The following is a 16,420-nucleotide window of genomic DNA, read 5'->3' on the forward strand; positions in this document are numbered from 1 at the left end:
AAAGAAATCGAAACCGGAGTTTTGTTGATACTCATGGAAGTTGAATTCCGAATATGAATTTGTCATGTCTGCAAGCATCGGGAGTGATTTGTAGAATAAACTACGGCAAACTATGTCTAAAAAAGTGTGTGAAAAGCCTTAACACGTCCTGACTGACAACGGCTAGAAAGTGGTCAGATGTAACATATGTTACATTTGGGATTACACTTTCTTAGTAAAGCACAGATTCTAGAACGTTTGTTGCCATGGCAATGCTTAGATGTTTTTGCAAAGCAAACAACCAGAGTGCCTGCCTGCCTGTCCCTCTGTCAGTATCTCTATGTGTCTGTGTTTGACGCCCATCACGATGAAAACACAGATTCGATGAGAAGAATAGTGTTGGGACAAAACTTGAAGATAGCAAAATTTATTGTCAGGCTTTAATCTAACAAAAGAAATGTTATCCGGACATTATGGACGGCTACTATTTCAACAAACTATTGCCATGTTATTATTTATCCAGTTTTAAATGGATACAATTTCAAATTATAAATCTACGTTTCAGTAAAGTTGTGAATTTTTGTGATCCTTATCAAAGTGTGAGTAGTATAAATAAACAACCACACAAGATCAAGTATTAAAGACTACAATTTACTGTAACACACAGGTTTATGTCTATATTCGTATAAAGCTATAAAGTGGGTGTGGCAGCAGTAATGAGAAACATGTCCTACAAAATGTCTCTGTGCAATCTCGAATGTCAAGCATTACACTGCCGTATGATTTGAAACAGAAAGATGTGAGTTCTTGAATCCAGAATAGTGTTGGAAGCCGGCAGGAATTCTGTGTTCTCCGGGTACGTTGTCACTTGGTAAGAAAGGAAGATGAATGTTACATCGAAACGAACGTGAATCGGTACAGCCAGTCTTCTGGAAACAGCCCCATCCCGAAACCTCGAGAACGATCAATTCTGTCATGTTTGCTAACAACCAAGCGAGGTAACTACTCCTGTTAAATTCACGCCACTACCTTTCAGATTTCACAGCCTTTCATGTAATGATCCTGAGAAACTATACACATATTCCAATGAAATTTCACACTGAAATCCACGCTTCCTTCTACATGTTGATTTGTAACACTACATATCAAATTCAAATGTTATAAAAGCATATTCCAAACTGTGAAACGGATACAGAATAACCAAGGGAAATATGTATCCTCCAGAACGCAATTTGTGAAGGAATTCGCTAGTCCTGGTCTCGTTTAACACTGAATACAGAATCTTCTTAATTCATCAAACTTAAGTGTCTTTTGAACGTTCAAGCACTTTTCACCATTTGCTGCAATGGTATTGAAAACATTTTAAACATACAACCAAAACTACAATTATCAACACATATCACTCTAGACTTGTCAACAAGCAAAACTTGATGCAGGATATTTTATGATGTGTATTGTGTAAGCTTGGTTTCATATGAACTATTCTACTTTTGTCGATACACAATCCGATGACGCCATTCCGCAACATCTGTAGACCAGGGGATTCATGCACTGTGTTTTGTCCTATGTTGGTATTAAGTACCACACACTTCAGTATACGCCCTCAATACATGCCACTGTCCTGTCCTATGTTGGTAGAATGTACCACACACATCAGTATACGCCCTCAATACACGCCACTGTCCTATGTTGGTATAATGTTCCACACACATCAGTATACGCCCCCAAGACACGCCACTGTCCTATGTTGGTATAATGTTCCACACATTTCAGTAATCGCCCTAAATACATGCCACTGTCCTATGTTTACCACACTCTTTAGTATACGCCCTCAATACACGCCACTGTCCTGTCCTATGTTGGTAGAATGTACCACACACTTCAGAATACGCCCTCAATACATTTTTGTCCTGTGCCAGAATAATGTCCGTAAGTGAACCACATATATCTGCACACACCCACAATATAAGCCAATCTTTCTTGTCAGTGTTATGAGAAAATGCACAGCACAGCAGAATGTCAAATACTGTTGTGATGGTGGAAGTCGATGGAGGATCAACACTTCACATCTCTAGTTGTGTAAATGTCATCTGAAACAGATTTTCTCGCTCCTCTGTTCACGAGTAAGTGGTACACGTCTTCATGATCAAAACACGTAGCTAACATGGCTGGGGTCATCCCGTTCTGTCCCATACTTTTGATGTCCGCAATGTAATGTGAAAGGACATGCTTGACCATCTCTAACAGGCCCCCGATACAGGCCAAATGGAGGATGTTGTTACCATGGTGATCCAATAGCCCCACAGTGCCACCTACACTCACAAGAAGGTCAAGGACATCTCTGTGTCCCCTCATTGCCGCCAACATCAGTGGCGTCCTCCCGTGCTCTCCCCTGCTGTTCACGTCCACTATGTTCCTAGAGACAACGAAGTTCACAATCTTCACGTTTCTTCCAAAACAGGCAAGGTGAAGTATGTTGTTACCGTTGTCATCCACTAGTGCCATAACGGCTCCTTTGTTGACAAGCAAATCAAACACCTCGTGATGTCCCTTCGTTGCCGCCAACATCAGCGGCGTCCGTCCATTCTGTTCTCTACTGTTGACGTCGATGATGTCGTGTGAGAGGATATCCTTCACTATCGTCATATGCTGCCCAATACAAGCCAGATGAAGGATGTTGTTGCCGTCACCATCCACTAGTGACACATCGCATCCTTTACTCAGAAGGAGATCAAAGACCTCTTTATGCCCATTCTTTGCTGCAAGCATCAATGGTGTTCTCCCGCAATGTCCTCTACTGTTGATGCTCACGAAGTCATTCTTAATGACATGCTTCACTATCTTCACATGCCCACCCATACAGGCCACGTGAAGGATGTTGTTACCGTCGTCATCTGGCAGTGACACGTCACATCCTGTACTGATCAGAAGGTCCAGCACGTCTCTGTGGCCCTTGTAGGCTGCCTTCAGTATAGGTGTCCTCCCGCGGTGCCTGCTGTTGATGTCAACTCGACCCTCAAACAGGAGTTGTCTCACCTTGTCGAATTTTCCCAGCCTGCAGGCACCATGGAGAGCAGTATCATCACGTGATGCATCTCGAGGAGAAGCCATTTTTGCTGTAATAGAATATGTTATTTTATTATCCGAAACTGATGTCTGAGCAAGATCAAGTGATGTCTCCTTCGAGAAATCGCTACAACAAAACGCATCACAATGCATTACAGATCATTATGAGATCATTACAGATCATCAAATAGCATGACGTCACTATCAAGTAAGTGAGTGAGTGACGCTGTATACGGCATCTAGTGTTATCAGATCAATATCACGACTGGTGACCACGTAATGGGAATCGAACTATTGCCTGCGGCGTGATCACAGAAATCTTATATAAGATTTTAATAATTCTCCAGTGTTGTTTCAGATGCCTCGTTATTTGAACCGGCGTTCATTCTAAAATCTACAAAGGTTCAAATGTGAAATTTCTTATACACAACCAGTAAGGACCAGAAGGTTTTCTTGGGTTTTGAATTGTCCAGGCAGGTTAATGGATTATTCTGGAAATGACGGTCAGGTTCATATGTGAAAATAACTCTTTAGTAATTTACTTTGATTGGTTAATTCCAATTAGACTCGCTCACAATATCTTTTTACCGTTTGTAACAAACATCAGACAAGCGCTGAACTGAGGACTTTTGCTTTTCATGATATTTTTCAAATTTGAGAATTTGCATTTAAAGACAAAATTTTGACCTACACTATTGCAGACAACACTCAAACACGTCAAACTGCTATCACCATGCTAGACACTATCACCACCAAGACTGGGAGGATGATACCTCTTCTAGCCGCCTGACCCACGTTATGTCTTGTACAACTAAGTAATGCAAAAAACAAGTGAAATACATACCAACTCAACCAGGATCCCCAAAACCTTCCACGACCGGACTCCAAGACTTGGACTTAATGTTTCAGTCGCCAAACAGTTATACGTTCCTTTAGATCATGTAGTTGTGACATTCATCTGCAACCATTCGGTGCAGAATGTATTCAGAAAAGAACGGCCGAGTGAGCGTGTGTGTCTAAGGTCACCCTCTACCAATGTATGAACAGACGTATATTTGTTTGTAAACGGACGCAGGTTCACGCATTCAATAAGTACACGCACTGTAAAGAACAAACGCAGGATATAAACACGTACTCTTAATGCATATGGCTCTTTAATGGTTCTGTCCAAAACTTGGCGAGTTAATTAACTCTTATATAATACTTGAATGTCAGCAACAAGAGACAACAAACTCGGAGACATGATCAATTGAATTGCGAACTGTACTTTCTGGAGAGGCAGTGTAGTAGAAGTGTGTCTTATACCTTGGGATGACTTCACCTGTATGCTGTATTGTGACATTCCCAATGGCGGTTGCCACGGACACGACATACACAACCCGTCAGAGAAAATCTTAGAACCCGCTTCAAGACTTACAGCTCATGACGTACTCACAAAACAAACACAGTTTTCGTCATTCCAATGAATATCAACCACCTTAACATATGCACAAGGAAATGTTTGTGTACTCAAAAATAACAACTGTTTGTAGCGTGTCCATAATTTCTTCAAATAAAAGGGGTTTAAAGGGGAATATAATTTTCACTTGCAATTCAGTGATACTGGACGTCAACGTACGTGAAAACCTTGTCCCTAATGATATTATATCATTGTGAGTGGGTGAGTGAGTATGGTTTTACGACGCTTTTACTCCAGCAATATCACGGGGGGGGGGTCACACCACAAATGTTCTTCACATAGTGTATCCGTGTGAGGAATGGGTTGCACTCAGCAATATTCCAGGGTGCCGTTCCACTAACCGATCTTATCTAAGATCAATCTTAGCAAGTTACGCCAATTTTACAATCGCCTTACCTAAAAGTTACACCCGTTCCACTAACCGATCTTAGGCCGATCGTAGCCGGTCCCGATCTTACGATCCGATCCAAGCTTAGATCGAGACTCTTTCGTGCGAGAGATAGAGGAATGCGAGGCACGCGTTATCTCCCTTTGCATAGTCTAGCAAATGATAGAAAGTAGTTTACGAACCAACTGAGTGAGTGAGTGAGTTTAGATTTACGCCGCACTCAGCAATAGTCCAGCTATATGGCGGCGGTCTGTAAATAATCTAGCTAAGATGCATAGCGTTCACTAACATGAGCGTTCATGTTAGTGAACGCTATGTATCTTAGCTATAAATAATCGAGTCTGGACCAAACAATCCAGAGATCAACAGCATGCGCATCGATCTGCGCAGTTGGGAACCGATGACATGTGTCAACCAAGTCAGCGAGCCTGACCACCCGATCCCGTTAGTGGCCTCTTACGACAGGCATGGGTTATTGAAGTTCAATATTCTAACACGGTCCTTCATGGGTATTTTTCCAACCAAGTGTAAACGTGGAGAAAAAAACCTAGAGCAAAATATTAGGGTACTGAGCACCTTGGTTTCAGGTGCAAGTGCGTGAGAACGCTGGGTATCAAGCATAATATAATAATAATAATTGCATATTTATAGTGCGCCTATTCCACATCAGTGGGCATGCTCAAAGCGCTGTGTACAGATCTATAATTTACACGAGAATATTTACAGCCGAGATTATAAGTAATATACTGAGAATTGTGTCAGAGCTTTTAATATGTGCCTGAACCTTGTCAATCAGAATAAACAAGGCGTGACGAGGCTATAACGTATGTAGAATCTGTCAGTGGTCTTGAATAACACGCGGCCTGCCTTCAGAATCCCCCACCAAATATGCGCAGTGAAATCAAGCATATTTGTATCTTTTTTGCTTCAGAACATTGTTCACTTCACGGCTGTCCCTATTCTTAACCATGACGTTGCAATATTGTTGTACAAATGGGTTACACCGACTCGCTCGGTTGTGTTCCCATGACGACAGTGGTCAGACTGGCCTGACATTTGTAAGGCTTGTTCAGCGCAGTGTTTGTTTACATCACAGAAATATACAAATTCATTTCATGGGGGACTTTAGGGGACGCTCACGGTGAAATGCTCGCTCTTATTTTTCACATAGAATAGGAAAGCCACCATTTTGGTTTCTCTACGATTGATTTTAGCTATCCTAAGTTGGTCATGAGCAACTTAGACTTTGAATCTTAACTTTACGATTGACTTAGGTAAGATTGGTTAGTGGAACGGTATGCCGATCGTAACGTCACACTAAGATTGGGATTTTAGGGGTTTACGATTGGCATAGGGCTAAGATCGGTTAGTGGAACGGCACCGAGCTATATAGCGGCGGTCTGTATATATTCGAGAGTCTGGACCAGACAATCCAGTGATCAAGAACATGAGCATCGATATACGCATTTAAGATACGATGACATGTTTCAACCAAGTCAGCGAGCCTGACCACCCGATCCTGTTAGTCGCCTCTTACGACAAGCATGGGTTGCTGAAGATCAGTTCTAGTCCGGATCTTCGCGGGTAATTTAATATATAGAACGATATAGACAACATACGTAGCGAAAACACATGACACATTTTCAAAAATTAACTTATTTATTCTTTGTCACGACGTTCCATGCAAGCCTGACCAACCGATCGCGTTCACCTCATAAAGGAGCAAGCATTGTGTGATAGAGACGTGTCATGCATTCATGTTCGTGCAACTTCTTAATACCTTTCAAGTACGCCATGCCTAGAGTGCATTACAATGACAAAGCTTTGTTGTTTACGCGTTTTATCACAACCTATATATAACCGTTTACACAGCTACCTGTGGAGTACTCAACAATGTGCTCCGATTATGCTGTCAGTGGTGTATTGATAACCAGTAGCCTTCATACAGTCACGTAAGCACATCACCATGAATATGTATGTCCACACCTTCTTGTTAATGTCTCTGGCCTACCTTTAGAATACAGCACCATAAAACGTCACAGGAATGACTCGATAAATTTGCACATAAGGCATTGTTTCGAGAACGTGCTTTCGAGCAAGATCACATTAAATTACATTAAAGGGTATTATGACGTATTTTTAGAGTTTGTGGTGATGTATTCTAAAGGTAGGCCCAATACTTCAAAACTGGTCGTAAGCCGACTGTCTGCATGTGTAAGAATATAAAATAATACTTTATTTTCGAATCTTGAACGTTGGCTAGATCGTAAATAAACATATACTATAATCCATATAATATTTTTTTTTTTTTAAATCTTTTTATTTGTTCCCATAATTGAGTACAAGCATATAAAGTAAAGCAATAAATGCATAAATACATGATCAAAGTTCATTGGGTTCAACAAAAATGTTAGATCAACTGATAGGATACAGTAAAATTATTCCCCTTTGATTAAAGATTACGTCAGAAATTAAATATTGAGAATAAAGGAAACCATTTGTCTGAAAATTTATCAGATTTATTGAAATTTTCAACCGTATAAATGTCTTTCAAATTTAAATTTTTTTTATTAACTTTTGGAATTATTTTCTTCAAAGTGCAAGTATATATATATTTTTTAGCAAATAGATTATATGATTGAGTAATGGCTTACTACCCAAAATTCCAAACCAAACCAAGGTCTTTGTTATTTCAAATTTCTGTATTCTGGATTATCCAGTTTTCAAGTTCCTTCCACATTCCCAATATACGTGACATAAAGTTTCACTATCAACATTACAAAGGCTACATACTGCATTTTCAACCAGTTTCATTTTCATAAGTTCTTTTTTTGTATAAATAATTCTGTGCAAAAATTTAAATTGAAAGTCTAAAAGTTTTACATCTTTCACATTCCTTCTGCAAATATTAAAAATCATACGCCAATCAAAATCAATATCATAAAATAAGTTTTCCCATTTTAGGCAAATATGAGGTTTAATATTGTCAGATAAGAGTTTATCATAAAATAATCTTGAACCTTTTTTCAAATCCATAACATCTTTATGAAGAAAGTTATCATCCAGATCATTGTTATGTATATTTCTGTATTGTTTTATGGTCAATTTCCATGATTCAGGTATGATATAGAAAACATATCGAAGATCCATATATGTACCTCTAATATCTGAGCTTCCGATCTTCAAGAGACATAAAACCATCTTCATTACAAAGGTCCTTAATTGTTTAAATTCCATTTTTAGCCCAATGCCTGATAAAGTGATTTGGGTTTTTGAAATTATCATTCAACCATATTGGTTGTGCTAAAATTCCTTTAATGTTGTCTGCTTCTATGGTATTCTTATTACAGTATAATTTCCATGCCAATAAAGCATCTTTCCAAAAAGGATTATCAATTTCAACAATATTCTGAAAATTTGCTCCATATTTTAGTATATCATTTAATGGAAAATTGCATGGATTATTCATATTTGTTTTTCTCAAATAGAGTCTGAGTGTGGATAATTTCATGGCATTAATAAAGGTTTTAGTATCTATCATGCGTAAGCCCCCTTCTGTATAATCCTTTTTCAAAGTGCTCCGTTTAATTTTATCATTTTTGTCGTTCCAAATGAATCTGAAAAATAGTCTCTCAAGGGAAGTAATAAATTCATCAGGTGGATTAGGTAAAGAATTGAAAATGTGAACCAGTTTTGAAAGAGCCAATGTTTTAATTACAGTGATTTTGCCAATCAGTGTGAGATGTCTTTTTCTCCATGTTGCAAATAATCTATTAATTTCTTCAAGTCTTTTTCTTGTGTTGATTACCCATAAGTCATTCAAATCAGGTGTGAATTTAATACCCAAAACTTCATATTCCTTTCTTTGCCATTCTATATTCAAATCTTCACAAATCATATCTCTCCTACCTGCATTTGAGCCTATCCAGATTGCTTTAGGCTTATCGATATTTATCCTTAACCCTGACATATTGTAAAAAGTATTAATGGTATCAATAGCAGCATACAAACTTTCATCTAAAAATAATTCAGTATCATCAGCATATTGTCCTAATTTATATTCCTGAACATCGATTACAATACCCTTTATATCATCATTTTGTCTTATCATACATCCAAGGATTTCAGCTACAAAAAGAAACAAATATGGCGATATCAGGTCACCTTGCCTGCAACCCCGCTCATTAGGGAAGAAATCAGAGAGATGTCCATTCTGAATAACACATGATGTTGTATCATAAGTTAATAAATTAATCCAGCGTATAATCTGTGGCCCAAAACCAAATTTTAGTAAAACAGAGTTGATAAAATCTTTAGAAACTGTGTCAAAAGCTTTTTCGAAGTCGATTAAAATCAGCAGACCAGGAATATCTCTTTTCTTTGTTTCAAATATTAGATCATATAATAACCATTTAATATTTTATTTTAAAAGAATGCATAAAAATAAAATAAACAACATATATAAACATACGTATCCAGTGTTTGTACGGCACTAGGAATGTTACAGAATTCATGGTGCAGAAATATACTGGACAAAAAGGGATATATATAAATTTTGAAATTATGAATAATGATATGTTTATTCATTGACACACTGATAAAGTATCAATCATAAAAATACCAATATCCCTAACTTAGTTTGTCCAGTATATGTAACAGTAATAGGCTTGTTGAATAAAGCTCGGATAGTGGATTATGGGGAGCATATAGTGTACATTGAAGCACTGAAATGTAACAGAAAACGTCGTCTAAGATATGCATAACAGTTATAGTGAAAGGCATAACTATTCAAGAAGCTAATAGCAAATTGATATTGAAAGCTCGTATACTGACTTGGACAAAAAATGGTAAGATCTTGTACAACACTAGAAAGGTAAAGCTGGGGTTGTCAAGAAAAAAAAGAACACAAATTAATGGAATAACCGAGAACAATTTACCAAAATACATTGATAATTGTTGAAAGCTCTGATACTATATACAAGGGATAAATGAATGGTAAGACCTGTTTGTTGTTAATAATCGACACTGGCAAGCGGTGTCCTGAAGGTTATGTCAAGTTGCTGGACACAAAATGGGAACTGTCGTTTAAAGGGTTCTGTACCGCCTTAACCACTTGCTGCTTGTAAAGTAAGCCGATGGGAGTTGTTAAAGCTGGAGGGACAATAATTTCTTGTTGTATTCAGTGTAGGTCTTTTTACAGAGAGGTCGCCGAAGCAACAGAGAAAATATAGCAAAAATAATTAATATGCTTCGGATAAATGTTTTATGAAAAAGCTCAAGCCCGTAAGAGTTTAATCAACTTCGAATTGACATACACATCGCAAAATATACAACCTTTGTTGGCAGTTTTTGCACTCATATTCAGTATTTTCTTTCCAAGTTGGTTTATAGTTAATGATAGTGCCTAGGTACCTGTAGTGGCCACAAATAACTGCAACATTGCTGATGGGGTATTAAGCAATATTTACTCACTCACTCAGGTAACAGTTTCAGTTTTTAACGTTTTCATTTTAAATTTCTACATTTTTGATTGATAGCGGCGTCTGGTTTTGATATAGAATTCCTTAAAGCAGTATTAAGTTCAGCCAGATATGGGATAAAAAAGGATAAAATTTCTTTGTAGACGCATTTAACAGTGTAAATGGTCTCCCAATCAATAAACATTGATAATATTGATAATAAGGCCAGCCCGCACCGACATTATTACCCCGGATACCCCAAGCTGCCCGTTAGGCGCAAGAAGGTTCATATATATATAGAAACATAACTTATCCCACCCCGTAATCATACAGCAGTGTTTCATTTATCAAGTTGGAGTAACAGGAACAAATACACGAGAAGTGGAAATAAGCAGCACTTAACATCAACAGGAAATGGATAACAGGTAGCTCACAGAGAGCACAATTGTGCCACCTTCAAGATATGCAGTTTGATTGTGTCACTACCCACGCCACTGTTGCCAGAAACTACAGATGCCTCGTCTAAGCTTCTCTGCCCCAAATTTTGTTTCATCTGGCAGTGGTTGTATAAACCCTATCACTCATCTCCCTCCGACTCCTAAGATTTCGCATACTACCTATGCCACTGTCCGTAGAAGCTACAGATTCAGTTCTGCCCAAATTACTCTTCTTGGCAGCAGAAGCTGGAGCTTCAGACACCTGGTACTTTGACTTTTTGCCCATTTTGTTTTTTTTCAGACGTCGCCGACTGCTTGGGTAAATACCATCGTCAGAAAGCACAGATAGCCGGTTGATAACTGTTCTGTCAGGAGTTCTCATGTATGGACTTTCCGCACTGCCATCAGCAGGTACAGTTGACGGCACATCGCTGTTAGAAACGCTTGTCTTGTTCAAATGGTTGTTTGTGTCAGGACCCAGGACACCGTCAGCAGCAGCTACTGATGCCCCAGCCAATGGCGTCGTTTCTGTCTGCATCTTGAAATAGATACGAAGAGCAAGTTGTTTCATGGATTTGGTTGGTTGGATGTTTAACAGAAATATTCCAGCTATTTGGCGGCGGTCTGTAAATAATGGAGTCTGGACCAGACAATCCAGCGATCAACAACATGAGCACCGAGCTACACAACTGGGATTCAATGACATGTGTCAATTAAGTCATTGAGTGTGACCACCCGATCCCGTTAGTCGAGTCGATAAGTATGGGTTGTTGAGGACCAATTCTAGCCCGGACCTTCACTAGTTCACTTCCCGGAACATGGAATGTCCCACAACATGCTATGAATACGATGCTAGTCGCACTAAAGCTACTGCTCGCATGATATGGGCATATGGTATGCTTGTCTATATATATGGCGGCGGTCTGTAAATAATCGAATTCGGACCATGCAATCCGGTGACTGACATCATGAGCATCGATATACGCGCATCAACCAAGTCAGAGAGCCTGATCACCCGATCCCGCTTCTCACGGGTGCATTTGTTGCTTAAGACCAATTATAACCCGAATCTTCACGGGTATGTTAGGTATACCAATAAGGACGATATCTACCTGTCGGGAATGCAAACTTCTTTCATTGAGTCGTCTGGCATCTGTAATGTACAAGTGAACATTATGTAAAGTGTGTACTGCATACGCTTGACAAATTGTCTGTTTTATGAATGTAACATTCAACAAGTTGGTGTGTCCAAAATTAAGAATACGACTTTATGGATAACAACTTCTTGAGTATTACATAGAGCGACGTGTCGATGTAGATGATAACGGAGTTGTTATGAACAAGAAATTGTTATTCATATAGTAGTATGCATCATTATAAGCATTCAAATAGGAAATTGATCCCAATCCCAATCCAAGAATAATATGTAACAACCCCAGACTTTCTCATATCCACGATTTGATTGGATTGATTTGATTGCTTTTGAAAGAAACCAAATGCAGTGGACTCTGTATAATCCGACATCTCAATAATCTGACAATCTGTGAATTCCGACATATTTTGGGGTCCCGGCAGCATTCTTCTATGTTCGCATCATTTAAACATTGAATTATCCGACATCTTCATTAAAAATTCCGACTTAATTTTCTTGAATGGGCTGAGAAAAGGGTTCAATTAATTTTGTGAGATCATTTACCAATGAGTCAGTGGTGTCAGCAATAAATAGCTTGCCACACTGTAGACCATTACCGATGCAAAATGCAAACTCCACCACTAAAGAGACAAAGAAGTGATCTGACTCTTGAAAAGAAGATTCAACTCGATCTGTTTGATTGGCATTTTAGAAGTTGATTGATAACAAGCTGGCATCGAATGAAAACTCTACTCCAAGCCAATTGCAGGAACACCTCCAAACAACAAACACCCAAAGAAGTTGTTTACAAGATCAGCTGTGACTGTGGTTAGGCCTATGTTGGTGAAACCTCAAGCCCCATAAAACTCAGAATTAAATTATCACCTAGCATCAACCAAAAAGTCAGACTGTAAATCAGCTATCTCTGAACACATAATCAACTGTCATAATCACAACACTGGTGGGGACAATGTGGAAATATTATCAAAAAACCTCCAGGACTTCACCAAAAGAATACTGGCAGAAGCAGTTCAAATCCGCCTACAATGAACTGATAAAAACAACAGAGCAGAGCACTCCAAGATTCGAACCCGGGTCTTCGGCGTGACGAGCCAACGCTTTAACCATTAGGCTACCGCACCGCCCCAGACCTAGATTAGACATGACATTTTGTTACAATATATATACTTTTCACGGTTAGTTTGGTTTTTCCACCAAGTGAAATCTGTTTGTTAGTACTGTAAGACTAGCCATTCTTTTACACTGAGGTTATTTAGTTGATTTTGTGGAATATTTTTCTGGTTCGGGCAAACAGTCGATCCAGATCAATATAAACAGTGTTAACCTTCTTAAACTAAACTTCAAGTTTCAAACTATTCTTGGTGAAAAAAAACAGATTAAAATTGCTTATAATCGTGTGTCTATCGTTAGGTTTTTATGACTTGAACAATGGTGATACTGATAAAATTCGTTCACAAAAACTTTAAGATGAAGCAGATAATTATCGGTTTTGGAGTAGTAATCAAATCCTCAATACAAACTCACATGAAATACCAATGTTAATATATATCGCCAATTACCTGGTTCCTGGTCAGGATGCTCGGATGGTGATTGTGTGGATCCGGTGATGTAGCATATCATGTCATCCTCCGACTCATAAGGTGTAGAACCAGTTGATGTTCCAGCGTCACTGTCGGACATGGTTGCTTATCAAACTATACTCAAATGTCAAATGTTGATCTACGTGAGTTATTAGTTTAGACTGTCATAGATTGAGCAGCTACTTCCCAACAGTTTAAGTATGAAAATGAGAGTGCATGATCTGTAATCTTCGAAGCCATTCAGAACGATTCATTCGACAAACATTTTCCGTCTTTGTCGCACCGCTATCTGTGACAAAATATGTTCTGGGTCCTTCTTTGTCGTAGAACACGACTCCCTGACAATAACGAATGGCAACTTCCAATACAACTAAGCCAGCATTCCGTATGGTGTGGAATCTAATATCGACCAAGTCCCTTGGTCCTTCTGTAAAATGTCCGTCAAGATCCAAGACACAGATGTCAGTTTCCAGCTTCTTGTAAATGTGTTCTCTCAGAGACTCTTGTGATATGTCCAGCTTAAAACCAGTGTATTCCGGTTTCTTAGTTGCATATCCTTCTTTTGTTGTTAGTTTCGATTCGCTAACACCCAAGAAGTATGACCCCCCACCAACAACCTTGGACATAGATGTAATGTTGTCCTTGAGCTTCAATGTCTTCCATATGTAGTCAGTCAACTGTTTAGCATCTCCCTTAATGCTTGTTACTTCTCTCGTGGTCCTGAATGTTTTCAGTTGTATATGTCGATTCTCGTGAAGGTCCTGGACGTTATCTGGCAGCTCTGCAGAAGGGACGCTACCTGCTGGAGTTTCTGTTTTTCTCAGTAACACCTGTATGTTTAATGAGTTGATGCTAAGATTCTCACTGTCATTACTTGCTTTTGTGTTGAAATCAACAGTACATACACTCTCAACTTTCCCAACTGTTATCTGAACAAAGTCAGTGATATCTTCAAATGTTTCAATCTGACACAAACATTTACGTTCATAGACGTCAGTATAGAGTTCACCGTTTTCAAGTAACCCTGTCAACTCCTTTCTGACGGCCTCGTCAAAGTACTCCAGACACCGGTCTTCCTGGGACGTCCCTTGTACGTGGACTAACAACACTCCTCCACCGCTGTTACGTAATGCTGACGCTGCTTTGGCGACTTGATCCGCAAATCTCTTCTTTCCTGTTTTCTTTGGTTCTTCTCCTTGTCTTCTCCTGCCACCCTCGGTTAGAATCTTAATTTCGGTGTGAACCGGTAAAAGTTTGTTGACTGGTTCACGGTTCTCCTTCTCTATGAATATCTTCCGTACTTGAGTACATCTGGAACACACACCTGTAATACAAACAAGTCCAACTGAAACAGTCACACCTTCATTTAACGTCCGGTCGTCTTGACAATAGGTTCAAAGGCAGGAAGTTTCTATATCTTGCTTTATATGGAAACTTTTAAACATTTGTCACTTGGTGATAACGAGGCACACGTGGGTGAGAGAGTGGTCTTACGCCCCTCTTAGCAATATTTCAACAATATCACAGAGACACCAGAAGTAGGTTTCACACATTTTATCCATGTTGGGAATGGAACCAGGGTCTTTGGCGTGACGAGAGAACTTTCACACAGAACAGATGTAACAGTCCCCTTACATACCATACTTCTGAGTATTGTGACATATTATGTACAATGTCCCCAAACATGTCTCAAGTGTGTTTATTCACTGCTTGGATCTTGGGCAACATGATTCAGAAATTGACTACAACTATTCAGCCATGATCATCCTAAGCCTAATACCCTGACCCAAAGTGAGCTATATGGGAACACAACTTGGTTACTGTAAGTTCAGTCACGTTGCTTTCATTCCTTTTATCCGACTTTGATGAGCCCCAAGAACCAAGAAGTGCCGACATGTTTTCACTCATGTCTACTCAGTGAATTACAATGGCAGACATGATTAAGCATGGAGAATATGCTAACAAATATAATTCACATTGTCGTTTAGGGCATTAACTGTAAAATACCATGGTAACCATTACCAACCTTCATCACCTCTGGTCACGTTCATCATTCCTCATTTTGTTTTGCACACCTGTTATAGAAATAGGTAAATTAATTGGATTATCTTTAATTAATAGGTAATTCAGATTAAATATTCTCAGTCGAATGATTGAATGAAGTTAATTTAAATAAAGAAGATGAAAAGCATTGTTATTGATATTTCACAGTACCTACAATGGCTAATAATATATACCTGTCAGGTTGTCTACTTATCTAAACCAGTTTGACAAAAAGACTACTGCGTCCTAAAAGTTGCCTTCGTACACAGCGATTTCCTACTAACACATACATCTAGTCCCCACCTTACCTTATGCATTTTTGATGCAACCAAGAGACTGCTAAGGATAGATTGGCTTGTTTGTGGTAACCTGTAGTAGGTAGCTGGCTTGAAACCACCCGTGAACTAGACTAGATTTGGAAAGTTTAAATATGACGTGTTTAATGTGTGCAAAGGTAATTACAACTGTTGAGAAAACCACGGTTCAATTCTCCTTTTGAATGTAGTCAAGAAGCCCATTTCTGATGTACAGACATCCCCTCCGCGGCATAGTACGCCCGGGCATATTGCTGAGAGAAACGTCTCATCCCCTATATATTTAATACATGGTGTATGACAGTGTAAAACAAGATTGTAGTTGTAATTATACAACAATTTACCTGTTAAGACTCAATAGAATCCTTAGACCATAGGATTCTATCGCATCTATGACAAGTTATAATATCTATGGTGTTAACAATAAGCAGTGTCTAAAACTCCCAAAATTCCAAGCTAGACAGCCGGACTGGTAACTTTAGAAAATCACCAGTCCGGATACAAACTTGCCTGTCCGGTTTTCAACAATACAAATACTGCGA

General features: G+C 38.9%; 2 protein-coding genes across 5 annotated transcripts; both read right to left on the reverse strand.

Moving 5' to 3' along the window:
* Positions 1-2,034: 2,034 nt before the first annotated feature.
* On the reverse strand, positions 2,035-3,090 carry LOC124290899 (ankyrin repeat domain-containing protein 50-like). The gene has a single exon (XM_046727740.1). The coding sequence runs from the start codon at positions 3,088-3,090 to the stop codon at positions 2,035-2,037; it is 1,056 nt and encodes a 351-aa protein (XP_046583696.1).
* A 6,207-nt stretch (positions 3,091-9,297) lies between these two features.
* On the reverse strand, positions 9,298-16,289 carry LOC124290934. 4 transcript variants are annotated; one of them, XM_046727782.1, is made up of 5 exons: positions 15,873-16,012; positions 15,548-15,596; positions 13,501-14,845; positions 11,901-11,941; positions 9,298-11,326 (listed from the first exon to the last, which is right to left on the reverse strand). In XM_046727782.1, exons 3-5 carry the CDS (start codon positions 13,619-13,621, stop codon positions 10,901-10,903), a joined length of 588 nt encoding a protein of 195 aa, XP_046583738.1. In that variant the 5' UTR covers positions 13,622-14,845; positions 15,548-15,596; positions 15,873-16,012; the 3' UTR covers positions 9,298-10,900. The 4 variants fall into 3 exon arrangements, 1 of the variants encoding a protein (XP_046583738.1); XR_006902089.1 differs by lacking the exon at positions 15,873-16,012 and adding an exon at positions 16,027-16,289; XR_006902090.1 differs by lacking the exon at positions 15,873-16,012 and adding an exon at positions 15,782-15,841 and having other exon boundaries at positions 15,548-15,599.
* Between the last annotated feature and the right edge of the window lie 131 nt (positions 16,290-16,420).

This window comes from Haliotis rubra, unplaced genomic scaffold (assembly GCF_003918875.1).
Source record: "Haliotis rubra isolate DU_JTF1 unplaced genomic scaffold, ASM391887v1 Scf478, whole genome shotgun sequence".
Lineage (NCBI taxonomy): Eukaryota > Metazoa > Mollusca > Gastropoda > Lepetellida > Haliotidae > Haliotis > Haliotis rubra.